At 44.1% G+C, this 18,238-nt stretch overlaps 1 protein-coding gene across 2 annotated transcripts; it reads left to right on the top strand.

Moving 5' to 3' along the window:
* The first annotated feature begins 3,563 nt into the window (after positions 1-3,563).
* Positions 3,564-16,515, top strand: Itpa (inosine triphosphatase). Of its 2 annotated transcripts, XM_026409722.2 has the most exons (8): positions 3,564-3,683; positions 6,938-6,995; positions 7,088-7,152; positions 7,768-7,841; positions 9,057-9,088; positions 10,218-10,333; positions 14,616-14,692; positions 15,939-16,513. In XM_026409722.2, the coding sequence occupies exons 1-8, from the start codon at positions 3,618-3,620 to the stop codon at positions 16,078-16,080; spliced, it is 630 nt and encodes a 209-aa protein (XP_026265507.1). In that variant the 5' UTR covers positions 3,564-3,617; the 3' UTR covers positions 16,081-16,513. The 2 variants fall into 2 exon arrangements, with proteins under 2 accessions (XP_026265507.1, XP_026265508.1); XM_026409723.2 differs by lacking the exons at positions 6,938-6,995; positions 7,088-7,152 and having other exon boundaries at positions 15,939-16,515.
* Positions 16,516-18,238: the final 1,723 nt, after the last annotated feature.

The raw sequence follows: 18,238 nt of genomic DNA, 5'->3' as shown, positions 1-18,238 counted from the left end.
ATTAATAAAATATACCACACTATTTATATAAACAAACAAATGTGGAAAAAATGCAAAAATATACTTAGGATGTCACATATCAACTGGAATGGAAGTTACCTCTGGGAAGGGAATGGGGTGGGATTAATCAGCAGAGTTTTGGCTGTACTTGTGACATTTGATTTCTTTAAAAGGGGAAGAAGGGGAGAGAACAAATTTTTCATTTAAATAGTGAAGTATTTTCTTTCTCAGACCTGCAACTTTATAACTATCCAAAATAAAATTAGTTTTATTAGGTTATACAATAATTACTAATCCAGTGTTACCTAGTGAGAATTTGGTATTCCCACAGGGAATTAAAATTTCCTGTTAAGTCTTCAGGACCTAAAAAAAAAACAAAAAAACTGGGGACAAATTATACCTCAGTAATTAAAAAAACAAACAAACAAACAGGACAGGCTGGGCATGGTGGTGCATGGCTGCAATCCCAGCAACTGAGGCAAGAAGATTTCAAGTTCAAGACTAGCCTCAGCAATTTAGCAAGACCCTATCTCAAACAATAAAAAATATTGGGAATGTGGCTCATTGGTTAAGCACCCCTGGGTTCAACCCCCAATACCAAAACACACAAAAAACAAAACATAAGACAGGTTGTGAACTGAAATTTTTTAAAAAAGCAAAGAACTAGCTGAATGGGGTATCACATCTATAATCCCAGTTACTCTGGATGGTGGAGCAGGATTGCAAAATTGAGACCAACTCTGGTGAAATTTAGTGAGATCCTAGCTCAAAATTAAAAAAAAAAAATTAGGGATGTAGCCCAATAGTAAAGAGCCCCTGGCCTCAATCCTGGTACTGGGAATTAAAAAAAAAAAAAAAAGCAACTACACTGGGAATTTGCTATTATAGCAGGATATGTGCATATAATGACATAAGATAGGAGCAGGGCTAAGCAGGGAATTTGAAAAAAAATATGGCAATCAGGCTGGGGTTGTAGTTCAATGATAAGAGCATATGTCTCTGGATTTAATTCCCTTTAACTGGGGCAGAGTAGAGGATAAAAGTTGGCAACATGTGCTGGGTGTGGTGGGGCACACCTGTAATCCCAGCAGCTCAGGAGGCTGAGGCAGGAGGATCATGAGTTCAAAGCCAGCTTCAGGAAAAGTGAGGCACTAAGCAACTCAGTGAGACCCTGTCTTTAAATAAAATACAAAATAGGGCTGGGGGTGTGGCTCAGTGGTCAAGTGCTCCTGAGTGTTCAATCCCCAGTCTCTCTCTCTCTCTCTCTCTCTCTCTCTCTCTCTCACACACACACACACACACACACACACACACACACAGTGGTAAACAAAAACATATGTGACTTACCATGATGATTTTGGGAGAACAGTTATTAGCTTTTCATCACTATGACCAAAATACCTGACAAGAACAATTTTGAGGAAGAAAAGTTTATGTTGGCTCCCAGTTTCAGAGGTTCAGTCCATGGTCAGCTGACTCCATTGCTCTGAGCCTGAGTTAGGCAGAACATCATGGTGGAAGGTGTGGAGGAAAAGCTGCTCAGTCCATGACAGGAAATGGTGATTGATAAACCCAGTCTGATTCCCTCTTAAAATTGGGAGCCATCTTAATACAAAGACATAAAAGCTAATTTCGGCTTTACTATAAATGACTGCAAATTCTGAACTTGCTTGGAATGCCTGCCTGCCTGTGCCTTGAACTCACCCATGCATGGCTTTCCCTGACCAGATAACAACCTCTCTGAGGCTCTAATGACCTTCATAACTTCTGATGTCAGGCCAGCAAAAATACAAACTAGCCTTTGTGTTATGCTTGTCAGAGTTTTGTTATCTGTAACACCCTCCCCCCTTGTGTAAATTTCTGGGCTATAAAGCTGGGCTGCAAGAAAACTGCAGTGCTATCTTGTTCCCATGGTTTATGTTGGGAGAGGCAGCCCGCCGGTCAAAATAATAAGCTTGCTTTAATTTTATTTTAATTGGAGTCAGTGGTCTTTTTTTTCCCCGTTGAGTTCTAACAATGATCACAAGAAGCCAGGGAAAAATAATATATAATCCCCCATCATACACCCTTAGTGATCCACCACCTCCAGCCACATCCCACCTGCCTGCAGTTAACACAAGGAACCCATTCAAATTGTTACTCCATCAAATGGATTAATTCACTGTAAGGTTATACCTCTCATAATCCAATCATTTTTCTTTTTGCATTAACACAGGAACTTTGGGGGGACACCTCATATTTAAACCATAATAAGGAAGAAACAAAACACAAATGATTATGAATCTGCAGTAAGGATATTAGTATTCCTAGGGAAGGCCAGTGTTATAAAAGCAAATAAAAGTTGCCAGGTATGGTGGTGCACCTGTAATCCCAGTAACTAGGGAGGCTGAAGCAGGAAGATTTCAAATTCAAGGCCAGCCTCAGCAATTAGGAAGACCATAAGCAATTTACTGTGACCCTGTCTCAAAAAAAAAAAAAAATTAAAAGGGCTGGGGATGTGGCTCAGTGGTTAAGTGCCCCTGGGGTCAATCCTGGGTACCAAACCGGGAGTAGTGGTTGGGGGGAGTGAATAAAGGGAAGCTGAAACTTGAGCTCGCTGAGATCCAAGGAAGGCATGCGGATGGTGTGAGACCTCTGTCTTCTTCTCAGGATCCTTGGGGTAACTGATGTCTTCCAGACCCTCCTCTGCTCCAAAATTCCTAAAAGCCACTCCTCTAAGGGCTTTGCAGAGAATAAATGTTTAGGGGCTTCTGCCTCAATAAAAGAGCAGGTCACCAATCAAAGCAGTGGTTCTCACTCTAATGAGCATCAGAATAACCTGAGGAATTCATCATCAACACAGACCAGCCAGACGCAGAGATCCATGCCTGTAATCCTAGCCACTCTGGAGACTGAGACAGGATACCTCTGTCTGCAGTGCAGTGGCCATGGAAAATGAATGATGGGTTTGAAAGGCTGGACAGATGAAAGAACCAGAGAGTCAAAATATTGAGTTCCCAACACTGAGAGATGGGGAAAAACAAAACAAAACAAACAAAAAAAAAAAAAAAAAACGGGCTTGCTTTAGGTTGCGCCAAGGTTAAGTTCACAGTAAGCATTTCTGAGATGGTCGGCAAAGAGGAACTCAAGGAGAGGGGCTGAAAGTAAGGTAAGGAAAAAGGGCTTGGGAGCCCTTGCCTAGGAGCCGGTTCTCTGGGACAGACTTGAGCCCACAGAGAGTGACAACCGCCCAGGGCACAGGGCTGCAGCTCATCAGCAGCCACATTGGATCTTTGCTTTTCTTAGTGCCCGGGTCCGTGGTCCCTCAAACTCAGCACCCGAAGTTCCCGATAATTTGGGAACAAAAGGTGCCGCGCCATTCTGCTCCCGACTAGCGCCAGGCGTTCAGGCTGCTCATTTGGAAGAAGCTGTTCATCTGTGCAAGGAGTCCTGGCGCTCAGCGGCGGACACAGCGTTTCTCGAACCCCGAAACAGGATGTACCCGCCACCGGAGATACGCCTCCGGATCCCCAATTCGGCCGGAAACCGAGCCTCCCACTTCCGTCTCCAGCCGGAAGTATCTTTCGACTTCAGGCAAATGGGCTTCCGGGAGCGCTGAGCGGATACCGGGGCTCGTCATGGCAGCCTCCTTGACCGGGAAGAAGATCGTGTTTGTCACGGGGAACGCCAAGAAGCTGGAGGAGGTGCCAGGAGGGTGTGGGGAGCAGACCTGGAGGTGGCTGGGAGTAGGGCTGAGATGGGGTTTCCAGGCGAGGGAAGCATGCAGAGGAGGCGTAGAGGGAGAACGAAGAGTTGGCCCCCTAGGAAGCGTGGGTCAGGACCTGACCGTCTGCAAGGCGTTGGGGGGTCAGGATGGGACCGCGGCGGAGTGGGGGTTCCCTGAGAATTGAAGGGATGAACGTTTTGACAGACCTCAGAGCTCGTCAGGTCAGGTGCTTCGGGGTCTGGAGGAGTGGCGAGGCCCTTAGCACAAGTCTCAAAGTTCTCCTCTTTTATCTAGACCCACACTGGAACCCCGAGATCTCACTTGTATCTCTAAGACAAATCTAGATGCTGCTGCTGATTTGGAGGTGCAGGGATCCAGAGAGGGCGTGGATGGGGACTCAAACTGAGCAGGCCATGCCCCACTACAGTCCAGAAGCACTCTTAGCCAGTTTTGGCTTTTGTGAGATGGAGTGAAACCTTTCCCCACCCATTATAAGAGTCATGGCTGACAACTAACAAAAGACAAGTTAGCGAAAAAGAATCATAAAATGTATTTAATCCAGATTTTATATACAACAGAGTCTTCAGAATGAAGATCCAAAGATAGGGAATTCTTCTCTCTCAACCCCTCTGGTGCTAAGAATCAAACCCAGGGCGGCCTTCAGCTTACTACTAGGCAAGCACTTTACCGCTGAGCTGTACCCCCAGCCTGAAAGAGGCTTATTTTTATTCTTAGATTTGATGGAACATGGACAACTGTGTGGAAATGTGATTAGACAAAAAGGGTATAATCCTATGCTAATAGACTGAACAAAGCGTGTTCTGATTCTTGGTCTCTGTGTGCAACATTTCTTACTTGTATAGGCAAGGACCCCCTCTGAATTGGGGGTTTTACCATCTACAGTCAGACAAGATAATTCAGAGAATTTCTTTATGGCCAGCTTCAGGACAGGAAGGCAGGGCAATATTAATATTTTTAGGCTTTCCAGCTCATTCTGGGGAGAAGGAGCTTTAATTTCTATGACCTACATTGGGAAGCATTTCTAGTTTCTCTGGCTTGCCTTGGGAGGAGAAAGGGGAGCTGAAGACAGAATAGAAAGCCAGAGACTTTGCTTTTTAAGTTTTTTAAAAATAACAATAATTATTATTATCATTATGAAGTACTGGGGATTTAACCCAGGGGTGCTCTAAATCTCTTTTTTTTTTTTTTTTTAAAGAGAGAGTGTGTGTGAGAGAGAGAATTTTAATATTTATTTTTTCTTAGTTCTCGGAGGTCACAACATCTTTGTTTGTATGTGGTGCTGAGGATCGAACCCGGGTCGCACGCACACCAGGCGAGCGCGCTACCGCTTGAGCCACTACCCCAGCCCTAAATCTCCAATCCTTTTTATTTTTTATTTTGAGGCAGGGTATTACTAAGTTGTTCAGGCTGGCCTCAAACTTAGTTCTACCTGCCTCAATCTCCAGAGTCAGTGTGCCACCATGCTTGACTAGACTTTGCTTTTTGAGGCTTGCTTCTGAGGGACCAAGTTGCTACTTTGGGGTATTGTTTCTGAGTCCTAGCAGGATAGTGTGGGACATCTGCTTCACAGCACTATGAAACAGGAGTAAAAGAAGCAGTAGATCCAAAGTTTCTGTCTAAGCTAGTTGAGAGGTCTCTGGGGATTGACAGAACATCTTTGGCTACAAGTAACAGACAAAGGTCTGGTAGGAATATGATGCTAAAGTATCCTAAAGAACTTAAGGATTAGCTCTCAAGGCTGACCTGTCCTTGTAGTTTCCTTTGCATATTCATCCCTACTTCTGTTGGAGTCTTTCAGCTTTTTTTCCTACTGGTGGAGGGTACAATGAGACTTCTGCTAGACATCAGCTGTGATTGGCAGGACTTGAGTCAAGGGTTTGCTCCTTCTTAGCCATGGCCAAGGAGATGAGGTCATGTGTGGGCAATTAGGATTACACTTACTAAATATGTCTGAGACGAATGAGGGGCAGTAGAGGAACCTGCATTTCTCTGTAACAGAGACTGATGGCACTTCTGTGTCAGGACAGGGTTGACCTTCTTGGGAGCTAATACCCTGCTGAGGCCAGACTAGTCAGACAGACAGACAGTGCCATCCAGAATGGAGTTCATACAGACCTCAAGCCTCTGATTAAGAATATGGCCTTCTACATTTGAATAACATTTGAGGATGTAGCTTAGTGGTAGAGTGCTTGCCTAGTATATGCAAGTCTTGGGTTTGACCACCAGCACAAAAACAAAAACAGTCTGGGGTTGGGAGTATAGCTCAGTGGTACAGCATTTGCCTGGGCTTCACAAGGCCCTAGAGAAGATGACTTGAACTTCATCTAGAACAGAAGACTTTTCATCTCTTGAAACCCCATTGGCAAACTGATGAAGCCCATGGACTCCTTCTTATGAAAATGGTTTTAAGTGTACAAAAATACATAGGATTACAAAGGAGATCAACTATATTGAAGTACAGTTTTCAGAATATTAAAAATATTTGTGGTCTTGTTACATGTATTTTATTAATGCATTAAAGGATTCAATCTAGCAATGTGTGCAGGTTCCTTGATTTTAAAATTGCAAGGAGGCTGGGGATGTAGCTCAGTGGTAGAGAGCTTGCCTTGCATGCATAAGATCCTGGGTTTGATCCCCATCACCTCAAAAAAAAAAAAAGATTGTAAAGACTTTTTTCTTCTTTCCCTGTAAATATTTTGAGGTACAGGCAAAATTATAATATGGTACAAAAACATCTGTGATTTTAATAGGTTTAAAAGTCACAGGAACTGATAATACTATTTTGGTTTGTTGTCTATATTTATGATATTAAAAGAGGACAAAATTTCAATTGGGAGCCTAGTGAGAATAAAGAAGGATATTTTTTTCCCATTCAGGTTCGCAGGTCTCCTGAATTCTGGGTAATCCCAGACAGAGAATTCCTGGTATGAGAGGATGGGTAGGGTTTCTGAAAGGATTGAGAAGCAAAAAGGTGGGGTGATGAGTAGCATAAGCAGAGGCCTGAAATAGGAGGGGACAGAGGAGTGAGGAGATAGGGTGCTAATTTGCTGGAATTAGACCCTGAAGGTTGGGATGAGGCTCATGGACTTGACTTGGTAAGCTTTAGAGGAGTGATGCATGAGTTACTTGATAAGAAAGGTCAGTGACAGTTTAGGTACTAATGGGGAATTATTAGTAGATGGTGATAAATGTTCTTTCATTTTGGAACAGGTCATTCAGATCCTAGGAGATAAATTTCCATGCACTTTGGTGGCACAGAAAATTGACCGTATGTCTCTGTTTTGTTTTATTTTTAAAAGATGTTTCCATTTCTCTATCTTCCTTTGACGTGACTCTGTGTGTGTCTGTTTCCCTAAAAAGTGCCAGAATACCAGGGAGAGCCGGATGAAATTTCCATACAGAAGTGTCAGGAGGCGGCCCGCCAGGTGCTTATCTTACATTTGTCCTGCTTGTCCCACACTCAGTCCTCTTTTGTAGCTTGTTGTGGTGGTTCCTGAGGTTGTACCTGCTGAGAACAGTTAGAGAACAATAGAGAGGGCACAGTTCTGTTGTGATTTCAAAGAACTGCTCAGGCCCAGCTAGCTTTGGATCAGTAATTGTTGGCTTTGAAACACTTCCATTCTGTCTCAGCCTTAACTGCCTGGTATCCCCCAAGACTACCATAAAAACACACATTCCCTCTCTAACCACCCTCTTCTGATTCTCAGTATGTACATTTCAGCCCTATGTTCTCCCTATACACATCCACACCTGCACTTGCACATTTTTGCAAATTGAGAAATGTTATAAAGGGTTGAATTGCCTGGATGTGAATCCCAGCACTTCCATTGCTGTATCTGGAGCTAGCTTTACACTTGCCAGTGGTTTGTTGTCTCTATCTCTAAAATGAAGATAAAGAGGGCAGGGCCTTGTGACTTTATCTTCTGCAGATCTCAACTGGCTGCTGGGTTGGCTTCAGCCTGGGTGCCCCAGAAATTCAGGGCAGGGATGGACCCTACTGCTGGTTATAGGTCTCAGGGATTCATGTCCTTGTGCCGTAGGTACAGGGGCCTGTCCTGGTGGAGGATACTTGTCTGTGCTTCAACGCCCTTGGAGGGCTACCTGGCCCCTATATGTAAGTGTTCCCACCAAACCCTTTCTAGGGCCCCAACCACAAAACCACTGGAACTGCCAAATGATCGGTTACTTGATATTGCAGGTCATTCACTGTCCAACATCAACACCAGTATTTCTCTTATCCTAAAGAAGGATTAGGGATAGAGAGGTGTGCCTTTCTTCTGTACAGTGTGAGAATGTGATAGTGTAAGTGGAGATGGGAAAGGGGAACCCACCCATTTCAGTGGTACATTCATAAGCATATCAGTTTCAGGAAAAGAATAAGGAAATTGAGATCTGAAAATTTATTTCTTTGAAACTACCCAGTGCCCTGGACTCCCTTAGAAGGTCTTTGTGTATCTCTAGGTACAATTACTCCAATTTGAAGATCCCTCCATGGGCTTAGGAACATAAGCACAGTTTTTAAAATTTATTTAGTTTTTAGTACTGGGAATTGAATTTAGGAGTACTTTCCCACTGAGTTAATTGTCAGCACTCTTTAATTTTTTTTTTTTTTTTTTGAGATGGTCTTAACAAGTTGCTAAGGGTCTCAGTGATTTGTTGAGGCTGTCCTTGAACTTACTATCTTCCTGCCTCAACCTCTTGAGTCATTGGGGTTATAGGCATATACCACCATGCATGATGACATATATACATAGTTCTGTTGCTAGGTTTGAGGTATAAATGTCTTTAACATTTAGATGATCAGTTTGCTTGCCAAAGCAATAGTACCTGTATGTATTTCTAGTCTATAGTATTATATTGCTCACATCCTCACTGGCTCTGAGGATTATGATTTTTTAATATTTTGCACTTTGAGAAGTGTGGAATGTTATCCCATGCAGTCTTAGTTTCATTTCTCTTGTTACCGATGAGGTTGAGGCCTTTGTTTGGTTATTGATTCTTCTGTGCATTGCCTGTTTGCCTCCAGGCAAAAATAGTTTTCCTATTAAATCATTCTCTCCACCCACCTCCCTCCATCTCCTCCCCACCCACCCCCTCTCTTTTTTGTTGTTAGTGGGGATTGAACCCAGGGCCTAATGTATTAAAGACATGCTCTACCACTGAGCTACACCCCCTGCCCCTAGATTATTTCTCTTAATTTTGAGTTGAGACAGTTTTTATCATTTCCCTGTGGTTTTTCTTGAGCTCTGATCCCTGTAGGGCACAGCCCAGAGAGAGTGGCAGAAGATCCATCTGCTCCTGGTGTCTGACTCTTTTATTTCTTTTGCAGAAAATGGTTTCTGGAGAAGTTAAAGCCTGAAGGTACTGTCCCCATTGTTTATTCCCTTGGATCTGTTGGGAACTGAGAATCAGGGTAATTCAGGGGAGTGGTCCCCCACTAGTAAACAGGAATCCCAGGCTGTAGTCCCTGGCATTGAGCCTCTCCATCTCTATTTTCCTTTCTTTAAACTGCCACTCATTTGTTCCAGAGAGTAGTGAGATGTGGGGGTTGGTAGGTATTGTGAATTTGAGGGACAAAGGGGCTGTGGTTGATTCTGCATCTCAAGAGGGACTTGACCCTAGTGACTACATGCAGTTGCTTGTTTCAGCCAGGGCCTGGCCCATGGGTCGTAGGATCAGCCTATCCTAGACCCCAGCAATCCATACCCTGTCACCCTCATGTGTAAACCAAATTGGTCCTTCTTTAAAAACACTTTATACATGGAACATTTCAAACATGGACAATAGTAGAATAGAATAATAGACATAAATATATTCAATTATTTGTCGACTTTTAAAGTATAGTAAAATAATGAACTCTGTATCCCCATATCCAGCTTATCAGCACAAGGCCTATTTTGTGATATCTGTAACCTGCTCTAATTTTTTCTCAATCCAGTATTTAAAAGCAAATCCCCAACACCATAATATCTATTAAGTTCTTCAGCCTTTATGTCTAAAAGATGAAAAAATTAAAAACATTAACCAACTAAAATTGTGTGTGTGTGTGTGTTGTGTACACATACACACATACATACTGGTGCTAGGGATTGAACCCAGGGCCTCAGCCATGCTGAACACACACTCTACCACTTGAGTTACACCTCAGTTAATTTCATAGTATTACCTAATTAGTTTGGAGATTTCCTTGGTTGTGACAAAAATGCCTTTACATGGTTCATTTTGCACTGGAAATCAAACAAGGTTCTACTGTATTGGTTGATTTTCTGACTTTGATAAAAGCCTTGGTCTCATTGTGCCAGAGGAAAGCGGATACCCAGAATCTTGATCTGGGTCTCAGCTCCCTTATGAGAGCTAGGATAAGCTTTGGCAGCCTCCCACCCAACCTAATCCAAACTTGAGGAACTCTTTCCTTCTCACTCTTGGTGGTCTTTGGCAGGTGGGACTGGGCAGCATAGATGCACTGAGCCCTCATAGTTTCTACACACAGGTCTCTATCAGCTTCTGGCCGGCTTTGAGGACAAGTCAGCCTATGCACTCTGCACCTTCGCGCTCAGCACTGGGGAACCCAGCGAGCCAGTGCACCTGTTCAGGGGCCGAACCTCAGTAAGTACCCACTCAGATGCCATTCTCCCATGGGCCACCAGAGGGCGTTGCGACCTGAGTGGACATCCAGGGTCTTTTGCTGGACCTTCCTGGAAGGGTATGTGGTATCCAGAGTTAGTTATCAGTGCCTTGTATGAGGCACCCTTGAGCACTATCATTAGAAGTGTTGTCAATCCCCAAACCTCTGTGGTCGCTGAAGCTACTAGTTCAGGGAAACAAAATGATTAACAACTCCTGAGGCCTTGTACACCCAAATCTCTGCAGTGTGTACCCTATAAGAAACAATTGTACAAATTAAAGGTTACTGCTCCTGAAGCTACATCTATAGCCCAGACTTCTCTACGTCCAAATCTTCTTATCCATCTGCCAAGGCTAATGACCACCTTGAGTGTCTCACAGCCTTTCTGACTTCATGTTTGCATAGAATTCCTTTTATTCTCCCTCCCTCTCTCAATACTAGGGATTGAACCTTAGGAGAGTTCAAGTGAAATACATTTCATTGTATGCAATGCTAGGCAAGCACTCCACCACCAAGCAAAACCCCAGCTCAGAATTTTAATTCTTCACCTTAACTTATTCCTTTCCCAGCTGCCTGCCATTTAACACTTTACACCTACCTATCTGACTCAGGTTTAGCTGCTTTTCTCAAGGTCTACACTTCTATCACAGCTGGTCAGCTGCCCCCAGACCCTGTCAATTCTTTCCCTATGACAGGACTGTGCCTTCCAGCACATCACCCTGCTCAGTTCCTCCTGCCAGGATAAAATCCAAACAGTTTTCTGGGAATTGTTCAGATATTTTCCTTTACCCTGCTTGGTTTTAAAAAATAATTGGTGGTGATGGTGGGGAATACCAGGGATTGAACTCAGGGTTACTTGACTACTGAGCCTCATCCCCCATCCCTATTTTGTATGGAATCCAGGGCCCATGTGCCAGGCAAGTACTCCACTGCTGAGCTACATCCCCAGCCCTTTTTTTCTTTTTCTTTTTTTTTTTTTTTTTTTTAGTTTTATTTTGAGACAAAGTTTCATTAGGTTGTCCAGGCTGATATGGAACTTGTGATCCTCCCTCCTCAGCTTCTGGGTGTAGCTGGGATTCTAGGCGTGTGCCATCACAGATGGTTTTATTTATTTTTTGTGGCATTGGGGATTAAGTCTAGGGCCTCCTGCATGCTATGCAAGTATGCAAGTGCTCTACCATTAAGCTACATCCTTGGTTCAAAACCATTTTTAAGTGTACATTACAGGGCTGGGATGTGGCTCAAGCGGTAGCGCGCTCACCTGGCTTGCGTGTGGCCCGGGTTCAATCCTCAGCACCACATACCAACAAAGATGTTGTGTCCACCGAGAACTAAAAAATAAATATTAAAACAAATTCTCTCTCTCTCTCTCTCTCTCTCTCTCTCTCTCTCTCTCTCCCCCTCCCTCTCTCTCCTCTCTCACTCTCTCTTAAAAAAAAGTGTACATTACAATAGCATTAAATATATTCATATGTATAACATATCTCCAGAACTTTTTTATTTGGTTCTGGGGATTGAATCCAGGAGTGCTTTACCACTGAGCCCTGAGCCACATCCCTAGCCCTCTCCCCCTTTTTTTTCCTTAACCGTTTTTTAAAAATATTTATTTTTTAGAAGTAGTTGGACACAATACATTTATTTATCTATTTTTTTTATGTGGTGCTAAGGATCCAACCTAGGGCCTTGCATGTGCTAGACGAGTGCTCTACTGGTGAGCTACAACCCCAGCCCTTTTTCCTTAATGAACTCTGTATCCCCATATCCAGCTTATCAGCACAAGGCCTATTTTGTGATATCTGTAACCTGCTCTAATTTTTTCTCAATCCAGTATTTTTTTTTTAATATATTATTTGTTTATTTATTTATTTTTAAAGAGAGAGGAGAGAGGAGGAGAGAGAGAGAGAATTTTTAATATTTATTTGTTAGTTCTCGGCGGACACAACATCTTTGTTGGTATGTGGTGCTGAGGATCGAACCCGGGCCACATGCATGCCAGGCGAGCGCGCTACCGCTTGAGCCACATCCCCAGCCCCTCAATCCAGTATTTTTATTGAGACAGAATCTTGCTAAATTGCTTAGGCCTCACTAAATTGCTGAGACTGGCCTCAAACTCACAATCCTTTGCCTTGGCCTCCTAAATCACTGAGATTACAGGCATTTGCCACCATGCCTGTCACAACTTCATTTTAAAAAATCTGAAACTACCCATTGAATAACTCCCTTTAACTCCTGTTCTCCAGCCCCTAGCATCTACCATTCTACTTACTACTTCTAAAGAGTTTAACTACTTTAGATACCTCTGTAAATAGAGTCATACAATATTTGTCTTTTTATGATTGGCTTATTTCACTTGGCATAATGTGTTCAAGGTTCATTCATTAGCATGACAGAACTTCTGTGATTTTAAGACTAAAAAATATTCCATCGTATACATAGACTACATTTTCTTTATTGACCTACCTGTCGATGACCTTTGGATTACTTCCACCTCTCGGCTATTGTAAAATAATGCTACAGTGACACAACATTACTTCAAGAACCTGTTGATGGGACCTGTGTCACTGCAGACCCCACCATTCCCTGTTTCTGGCTTTAGCTGCTTCTTGCGTTTGTTGCCTGGCAGCCCCCACCTCCCCTGAGTAGCCTTGTTTCTTCGTCTTGTTCTGTTTTCACCTTGTACTCCTTATCCACATTGGCACACCAGACACACATTGTTCACAGTGGCAAGTTAACCACACGTTATTCTTTCCGCAACTGAGATGTGCTGAGTTTCAGAGACTTTGTGCCAGCTATGTTTGACACCTGGAATGTTCTTGCTGCAACCCTGTATATGGCTAAAGGGTCCCTTCCTCACTATGTCTTTCCCTGAGCTCCCCATCCATGTCACTCCATCCTGTTGTTCTGGAACTCAACACCCTGTTGGTCCCCTTTAAGGTACTTTGCATTTGTTAATCACTGATTAATTTACTGGTGTCATGCCTGTTTGATATTCACTATAGGCAGGAAGGATATGTTTGCTGTGACCCCAGTGCTAAGAACACTGCCTGGTCTACTGTAGGTGCTCAGAAAACATGTGTTGCAGGAGTGAGGCTCAGAATGGTACACTAAGTGGCCTAATCCCACAGCTCCCCACTAGCAGAAACAGAATTTGCCCTTGGCTCTGCATAACTTGGCATTTATGTGGCTTATCCCTATCATCCACCATTGCCTTTTTTTGTTTTGGTTTGTTTTGTGATGCTAGGGATTGAACCTGGGACCTCTTGCATTCTAGGTAAGTGCTGTACCACTGAACTGCATCCCTAGCTCTGTTTTGAAAAGATTTTTTTTTTACTTTGATGGCAAAATGACATTTTACGACATTGGATTATAATTTGTTCTCTTTGTAACATTTTCATGTTGGAATTTGACTATTATAGCCAGTATTACTTAAGCTCCTGGAGGTGTTTGGCCACTGCTGAATACTTTTTTTTTCTTTTTCTTTTTTTTTTTAATTTTTTGGTGTAGATGGACACAACACAATGAATTTTATTTTTATGTGGTGCTGAGGATCGAACCCGGGTCCTGCCCATGCTAGGTGAGCGCTCCACCGCTGAGCCACAATCCCAGCCCAATACTTTCTATTAGGGTGTTTACCTGCTAGAGCCTCTCTTGTTTTCTTTTCTTCTTCTTCTTTTTTTTTTTTTTTTTTTTTTTTTTTTGGTGGTGGTAGTGGTTGTTGCTGCTGCTTTTTTTGGTTTTGTTTTACTAAGGATAAAACTTCAGGTCTCATGGTTGCTAGGTAAGCATTCTAGCACCGAGCTACATCACTGGCTATTTAACTTCCTCTTAGGAGAAAATGTTTTCTATTAGTTTTTTAGGTTGAGTCATTTTTCTTCAATGAAGTCACAGTTTATCAAAAGTGAAGAGAGGAAAATGTTGGCCCCAGAGGTGTTAGTGGACCAGTTGAATACATGGTTACTCCCTGTATTCCCAGATTTGCATTTTATTTAGATTTTCAACAAACATTTATAAGCACCTTAGTTCCCTTGAAATACATATTTTTTAATATTTTAACACCTTTTTATTTTATTTATATGGTGCTGAGGTTGAACCCAGGACCTCATACATGTGAGACAAGTGCTCTACCACTGAGCCCCAGCCCCTTGAATTACATTTTGAGTGAACCGGGTTTAATCACATGCATTAACTAACCAAATTCAAACTGCCTCCTAGTGCATCTCCTCCATGCCCAGTTATACACCTGTGCTCTCTTTTCTGTGGCAGGGCCAAATTGTGGTGCCCCGAGGCTGCCGGGACTTTGGCTGGGACCCCTGCTTTCAGCCTGATGGATATGAGCAGACGTAAGGAGCCCATTTTTTCTCTGGGATGTGGGGTTGGGTGGGCACCCTGCCCAAGTGCAGTCATGCGGATATGGGCAGGGCAGGTTCTGAGAGTGCTGTTCCAGCTGTAGGCAGCTCTGCTGGGGTAGACACAAGGAATCTGGTGACACAGCCCACAGCAGGGCGGAGCTGGGTATCCTGAGCTCTCAGGCTCCAGCTTGTCCCCGAGCTGCTGTGCTACTGCTGGCTTTCCTTCTCTGGCCCTGGCTTATCAAAATATTTAAATGTAACAGTTTTGTGGGGTAATTTTGACTCTCTAGTCTGGGTTGGAAAAATTATTCAAATAATACTATATATTCTCAGTATTTCACACTACCTCCCCTCCCCATATTTATGTGGCACACATTGGTCAATATTGGAATCAGTCTTTCTAGGCTGGATAGGCCCTAGGGAGCTTGGCCTGAGGCTTCACAGAAGCCACACAGGGCTAAGGACATTATGAAGCAGCACTATCCAAGAATGCTCTGGGACAGCAGATGTTCTATATCTGCACTGTCTGGTTGGATAGCTATTAGCCGTATTCGGCTGTGGAGCACTTGAAATGCAGTTAGACTGAAGAATTGTATTTATTTTTTATGGTGCTAGGAATTAAATCCAGTCTTGTGCATGCTAGGCAAGTGCTCTACCACTGAGCTACACCCCGAGTGCCTGGATTTATTTGTGTTCAGTTGTGTTAAACTTACATAGCCACATGTGGCTAATGGCTACTGTGTTGGATAACAAAGGTCTGAAGCCCACCAGTCGGGTGTGGATTCTCACCTCCCTGGATTCTTGGCATGGAGCATGGGCCTGTAGCCCGTATCTGTTTGGGATCCTCCCCTACAACTTACTCAGGGCATTAGAGGGGACTGCTGTGTTTGCTCTGTCAGGCTCTGCTGCTTCCTGTCAATAGATGACAAAGCTGATCAAACATGCAGCTCATCCACTTCTCCCCAGATTCCCTTAAGTTTTAGCCACACTGGAGCAAATTTAACATCCATCATGTTTATTAATATCAACAGAGGAACTTAAAACTCCACTTTTTTTTTTTTTTAATTAATAGACTGCCAGGAGTTGGTGGCTCCTGTCCCACTTTGTGTATGTGTGTGGGGCTGCTTCTTGAGCTTTGGACTCTGTGATTTGGGGGTAAGATGAGGTGGAATGGAGCTAGGCATCCTCTGGGGTCTAGGCTCCCTGTTCTCTGAGCAGCTATTATGTTACCCCTTAGGTACGCAGAGATGCCCAAGGCCAAGAAGAACGTCATCTCTCATCGCTTCCGGGCCCTGCTGGAGTTGCAAAAGTATTTTGGCAGCATGACTCCTCCTGAGGCTGGAGGAGACCACTCAGGCCAGGGATCTGGGGAGGGCTAGCCTAAACCTGCACCATTAGGCAGGCACCCCTGGAAGTACTACCTTCAGGGTTTCCCCTTGCTGGGGGTGTCAAGGCAATCTCCCTATCCTGGTCTGGAAGAGCAGCTAACTACTTAGAGAAATTCTGAGCAAGTTGATGCCAGTCTCTTGCCCTTAGGCCATCTGGGATTCAGTGATCTCTAGGCCTAGGATCCTGAGAGGTCTTTAGGTGCTAAAACTGGCCTTGGCAGGATTGAGGGTTTGGGAAAGAACCAAACAGTCTTCAATGTTCTTAAAATGTGGGAAATTGGGCTGGGGATGTGGCTCAAGCGGTAGCGCGCTCGCCTGGCATGCGTGCGGCACGGGTTCGATCCTCAGCACCACATACCAACAAAGATGTTGTGTCCTCTGAGAACTAAAAAATAAATATTAAAAAAAAAATTCTCTCTCTCCTCTCTCACTCTCTTTAAAAAAAAAATGTGGGAAATAAAAATTCTGGAAGGTACTTGTTTCCAAAATAAACTAGATACATCTGCTTTGAACCCTGCCAGGCTGATGTCTTCTGAGTCCCCTTGGGGGTGGTGAGACAAGGGCATCGCTGTCAAGGATGTTTGCCTATCCTTTGCTGGCTTGCATGTTACATCTTCTCTGCTTGTGTTCTTTCGAGTCATGAATTGTGAGCTGGCCATTCCTTGCAGGATGTGTGTTATCTACCCACCTACCAGTTGATGCCACTGCCAGCTGGCCTCTATGGTCTTTGCTGGATTGTGGGGTGGGCAGTGGGGAATGTTCAGGATATTTACTTTATACTATTGTACATTTGAGCAGTTGAGATGTTGGCTTGATTGTAATACCAAGTTATTTTTCTGGTGGGGAAGGGATGGAATCTGACCCCAGCTGGGGTGATATGCCATATGCCAGTTTTGCCTGGGGTCTAGAGGTCCATCAGGAGAACTGCCTCAAACCCTCACTGTGCCCTGGTGAAGCCATTCCCAGGGAGGGATTTAAGGGGTGTCAGGTGGCTGCCTTGCATTTCCTGCAGGCCTTTTTCTGATAAGGAAGGGTATACAACCCCAAGGATGTTTAAAAAAAAAAAAAAAACAGGTCAGGGCAGAAAGCAGGTTGGGGCGGTACTCCTCAATCCTAGTAGACCACTCCCAGGGTAAGTTTTGTGCTCCCAGGCAGCTCTGGAAAGCCTCTATTCCAGCATATGTTCTTCAGTCCTGGCAAGGTGGCCCAGGGCTGGGCTCAGCCGTTGAAAACATTGTCTTCCCCTGACCTGGGGCAGTGCTTCGCTTCCCTCTTGCCTGCCATACCTAGCTGGGTGAGGTATCAGCACCTCACCTATCCTCCTGGGTGGTCTCAGAGTGGGAGGGTGATGTCTGCCAAGGTCTTAAGTATGCGATGCTGGAGATCTGCCTGTCCCTTGCCTATGATTCTGGATATGATCCTACCTACAGGGAACACCCAGGCTACTGAGGAAGGGACCCCCAAAGTAGAATCACACACCACATGTGTATAGTAGATACATGGAGTTTGGGGCAAGACACCCTGGTATTTGCTGATTGGCTTCTTCAGAGTTCTGTCCTGGGTGCACACTATGCTTTGTTTGCTTTATCTTTAGCTACCCATCCCCATATAGGACTATGGAGAATATACTTGTACCTAAGCCCATCACCACCACCCTGGAGCAGAATTATACTGGACTCCATGCCCTGCATTCAACCCAGTTTGGCCTTTAACAACTCATCAAATGTAAAGTGGCATCTCTTTTGGCTTGCATTTCTTTGATTACCAAGGGTTTTGTTTGTTTTGCAGTGCTAGGAACAGAACACAGGGCCTTGACTATTCTAGGCAAGCACTCTGCCACTGAGCTAGACTCCCAGCCCTACCAAAGGGTTTGAACATCTTTGCCATTCCTATTTTCTTTTTGGGCTACTTCTTCTATCCTGTTGGGGTGTTTTTTCTTATTGGGTTGCAGGAATTCTTCACAGTCACTGAAGTCCAAAATACCTTCATCCTTGGGGACATTTGTTGAGCCAGAATCCTGCAAGGTAATGTGAGGGAAGTCTGGGAGCCAGGTGTTCATTTGCCACAGCTGCTGCCCCCAGGTACACAGAGAGGCTCTGCCTGAGCCTCAGATCCATACCGTTTCTGCTGGCTGCCACTGTCATGGACC

This window comes from Urocitellus parryii, chromosome 6 (genome assembly GCF_045843805.1).
Source record: "Urocitellus parryii isolate mUroPar1 chromosome 6, mUroPar1.hap1, whole genome shotgun sequence".
In the NCBI taxonomy this organism is placed as follows: Eukaryota; Metazoa; Chordata; class Mammalia; order Rodentia; family Sciuridae; genus Urocitellus; species Urocitellus parryii.
The sequence above is the reverse complement of the archived record's forward strand: the minus strand, read 5'-3'. Positions and strand labels throughout refer to the sequence as shown.

What these genes read in the sequence shown, in the direction of transcription:
- Itpa (XM_026409722.2), top strand. Translation starts at nt 3,618, where the DNA reads ATGGCAGCCTCCTTGACCGGGAAGAAGATCGTGTTTGTCACGGGGAAC. An exon ending in ACGCCAAGAAGCTGGAGGAG is followed by an intron (nt 3,684 to 6,937) that starts GTGCCAGGAGGG and finishes ATTTTGGAACAG; the next exon opens with GTCATTCAGATCCTAGGAGA. An exon ending in GTCAGGAGGCGGCCCGCCAG is followed by an intron (nt 7,153 to 7,767) that starts GTGCTTATCTTA and finishes CTTGTGCCGTAG; the next exon opens with GTACAGGGGCCTGTCCTGGT.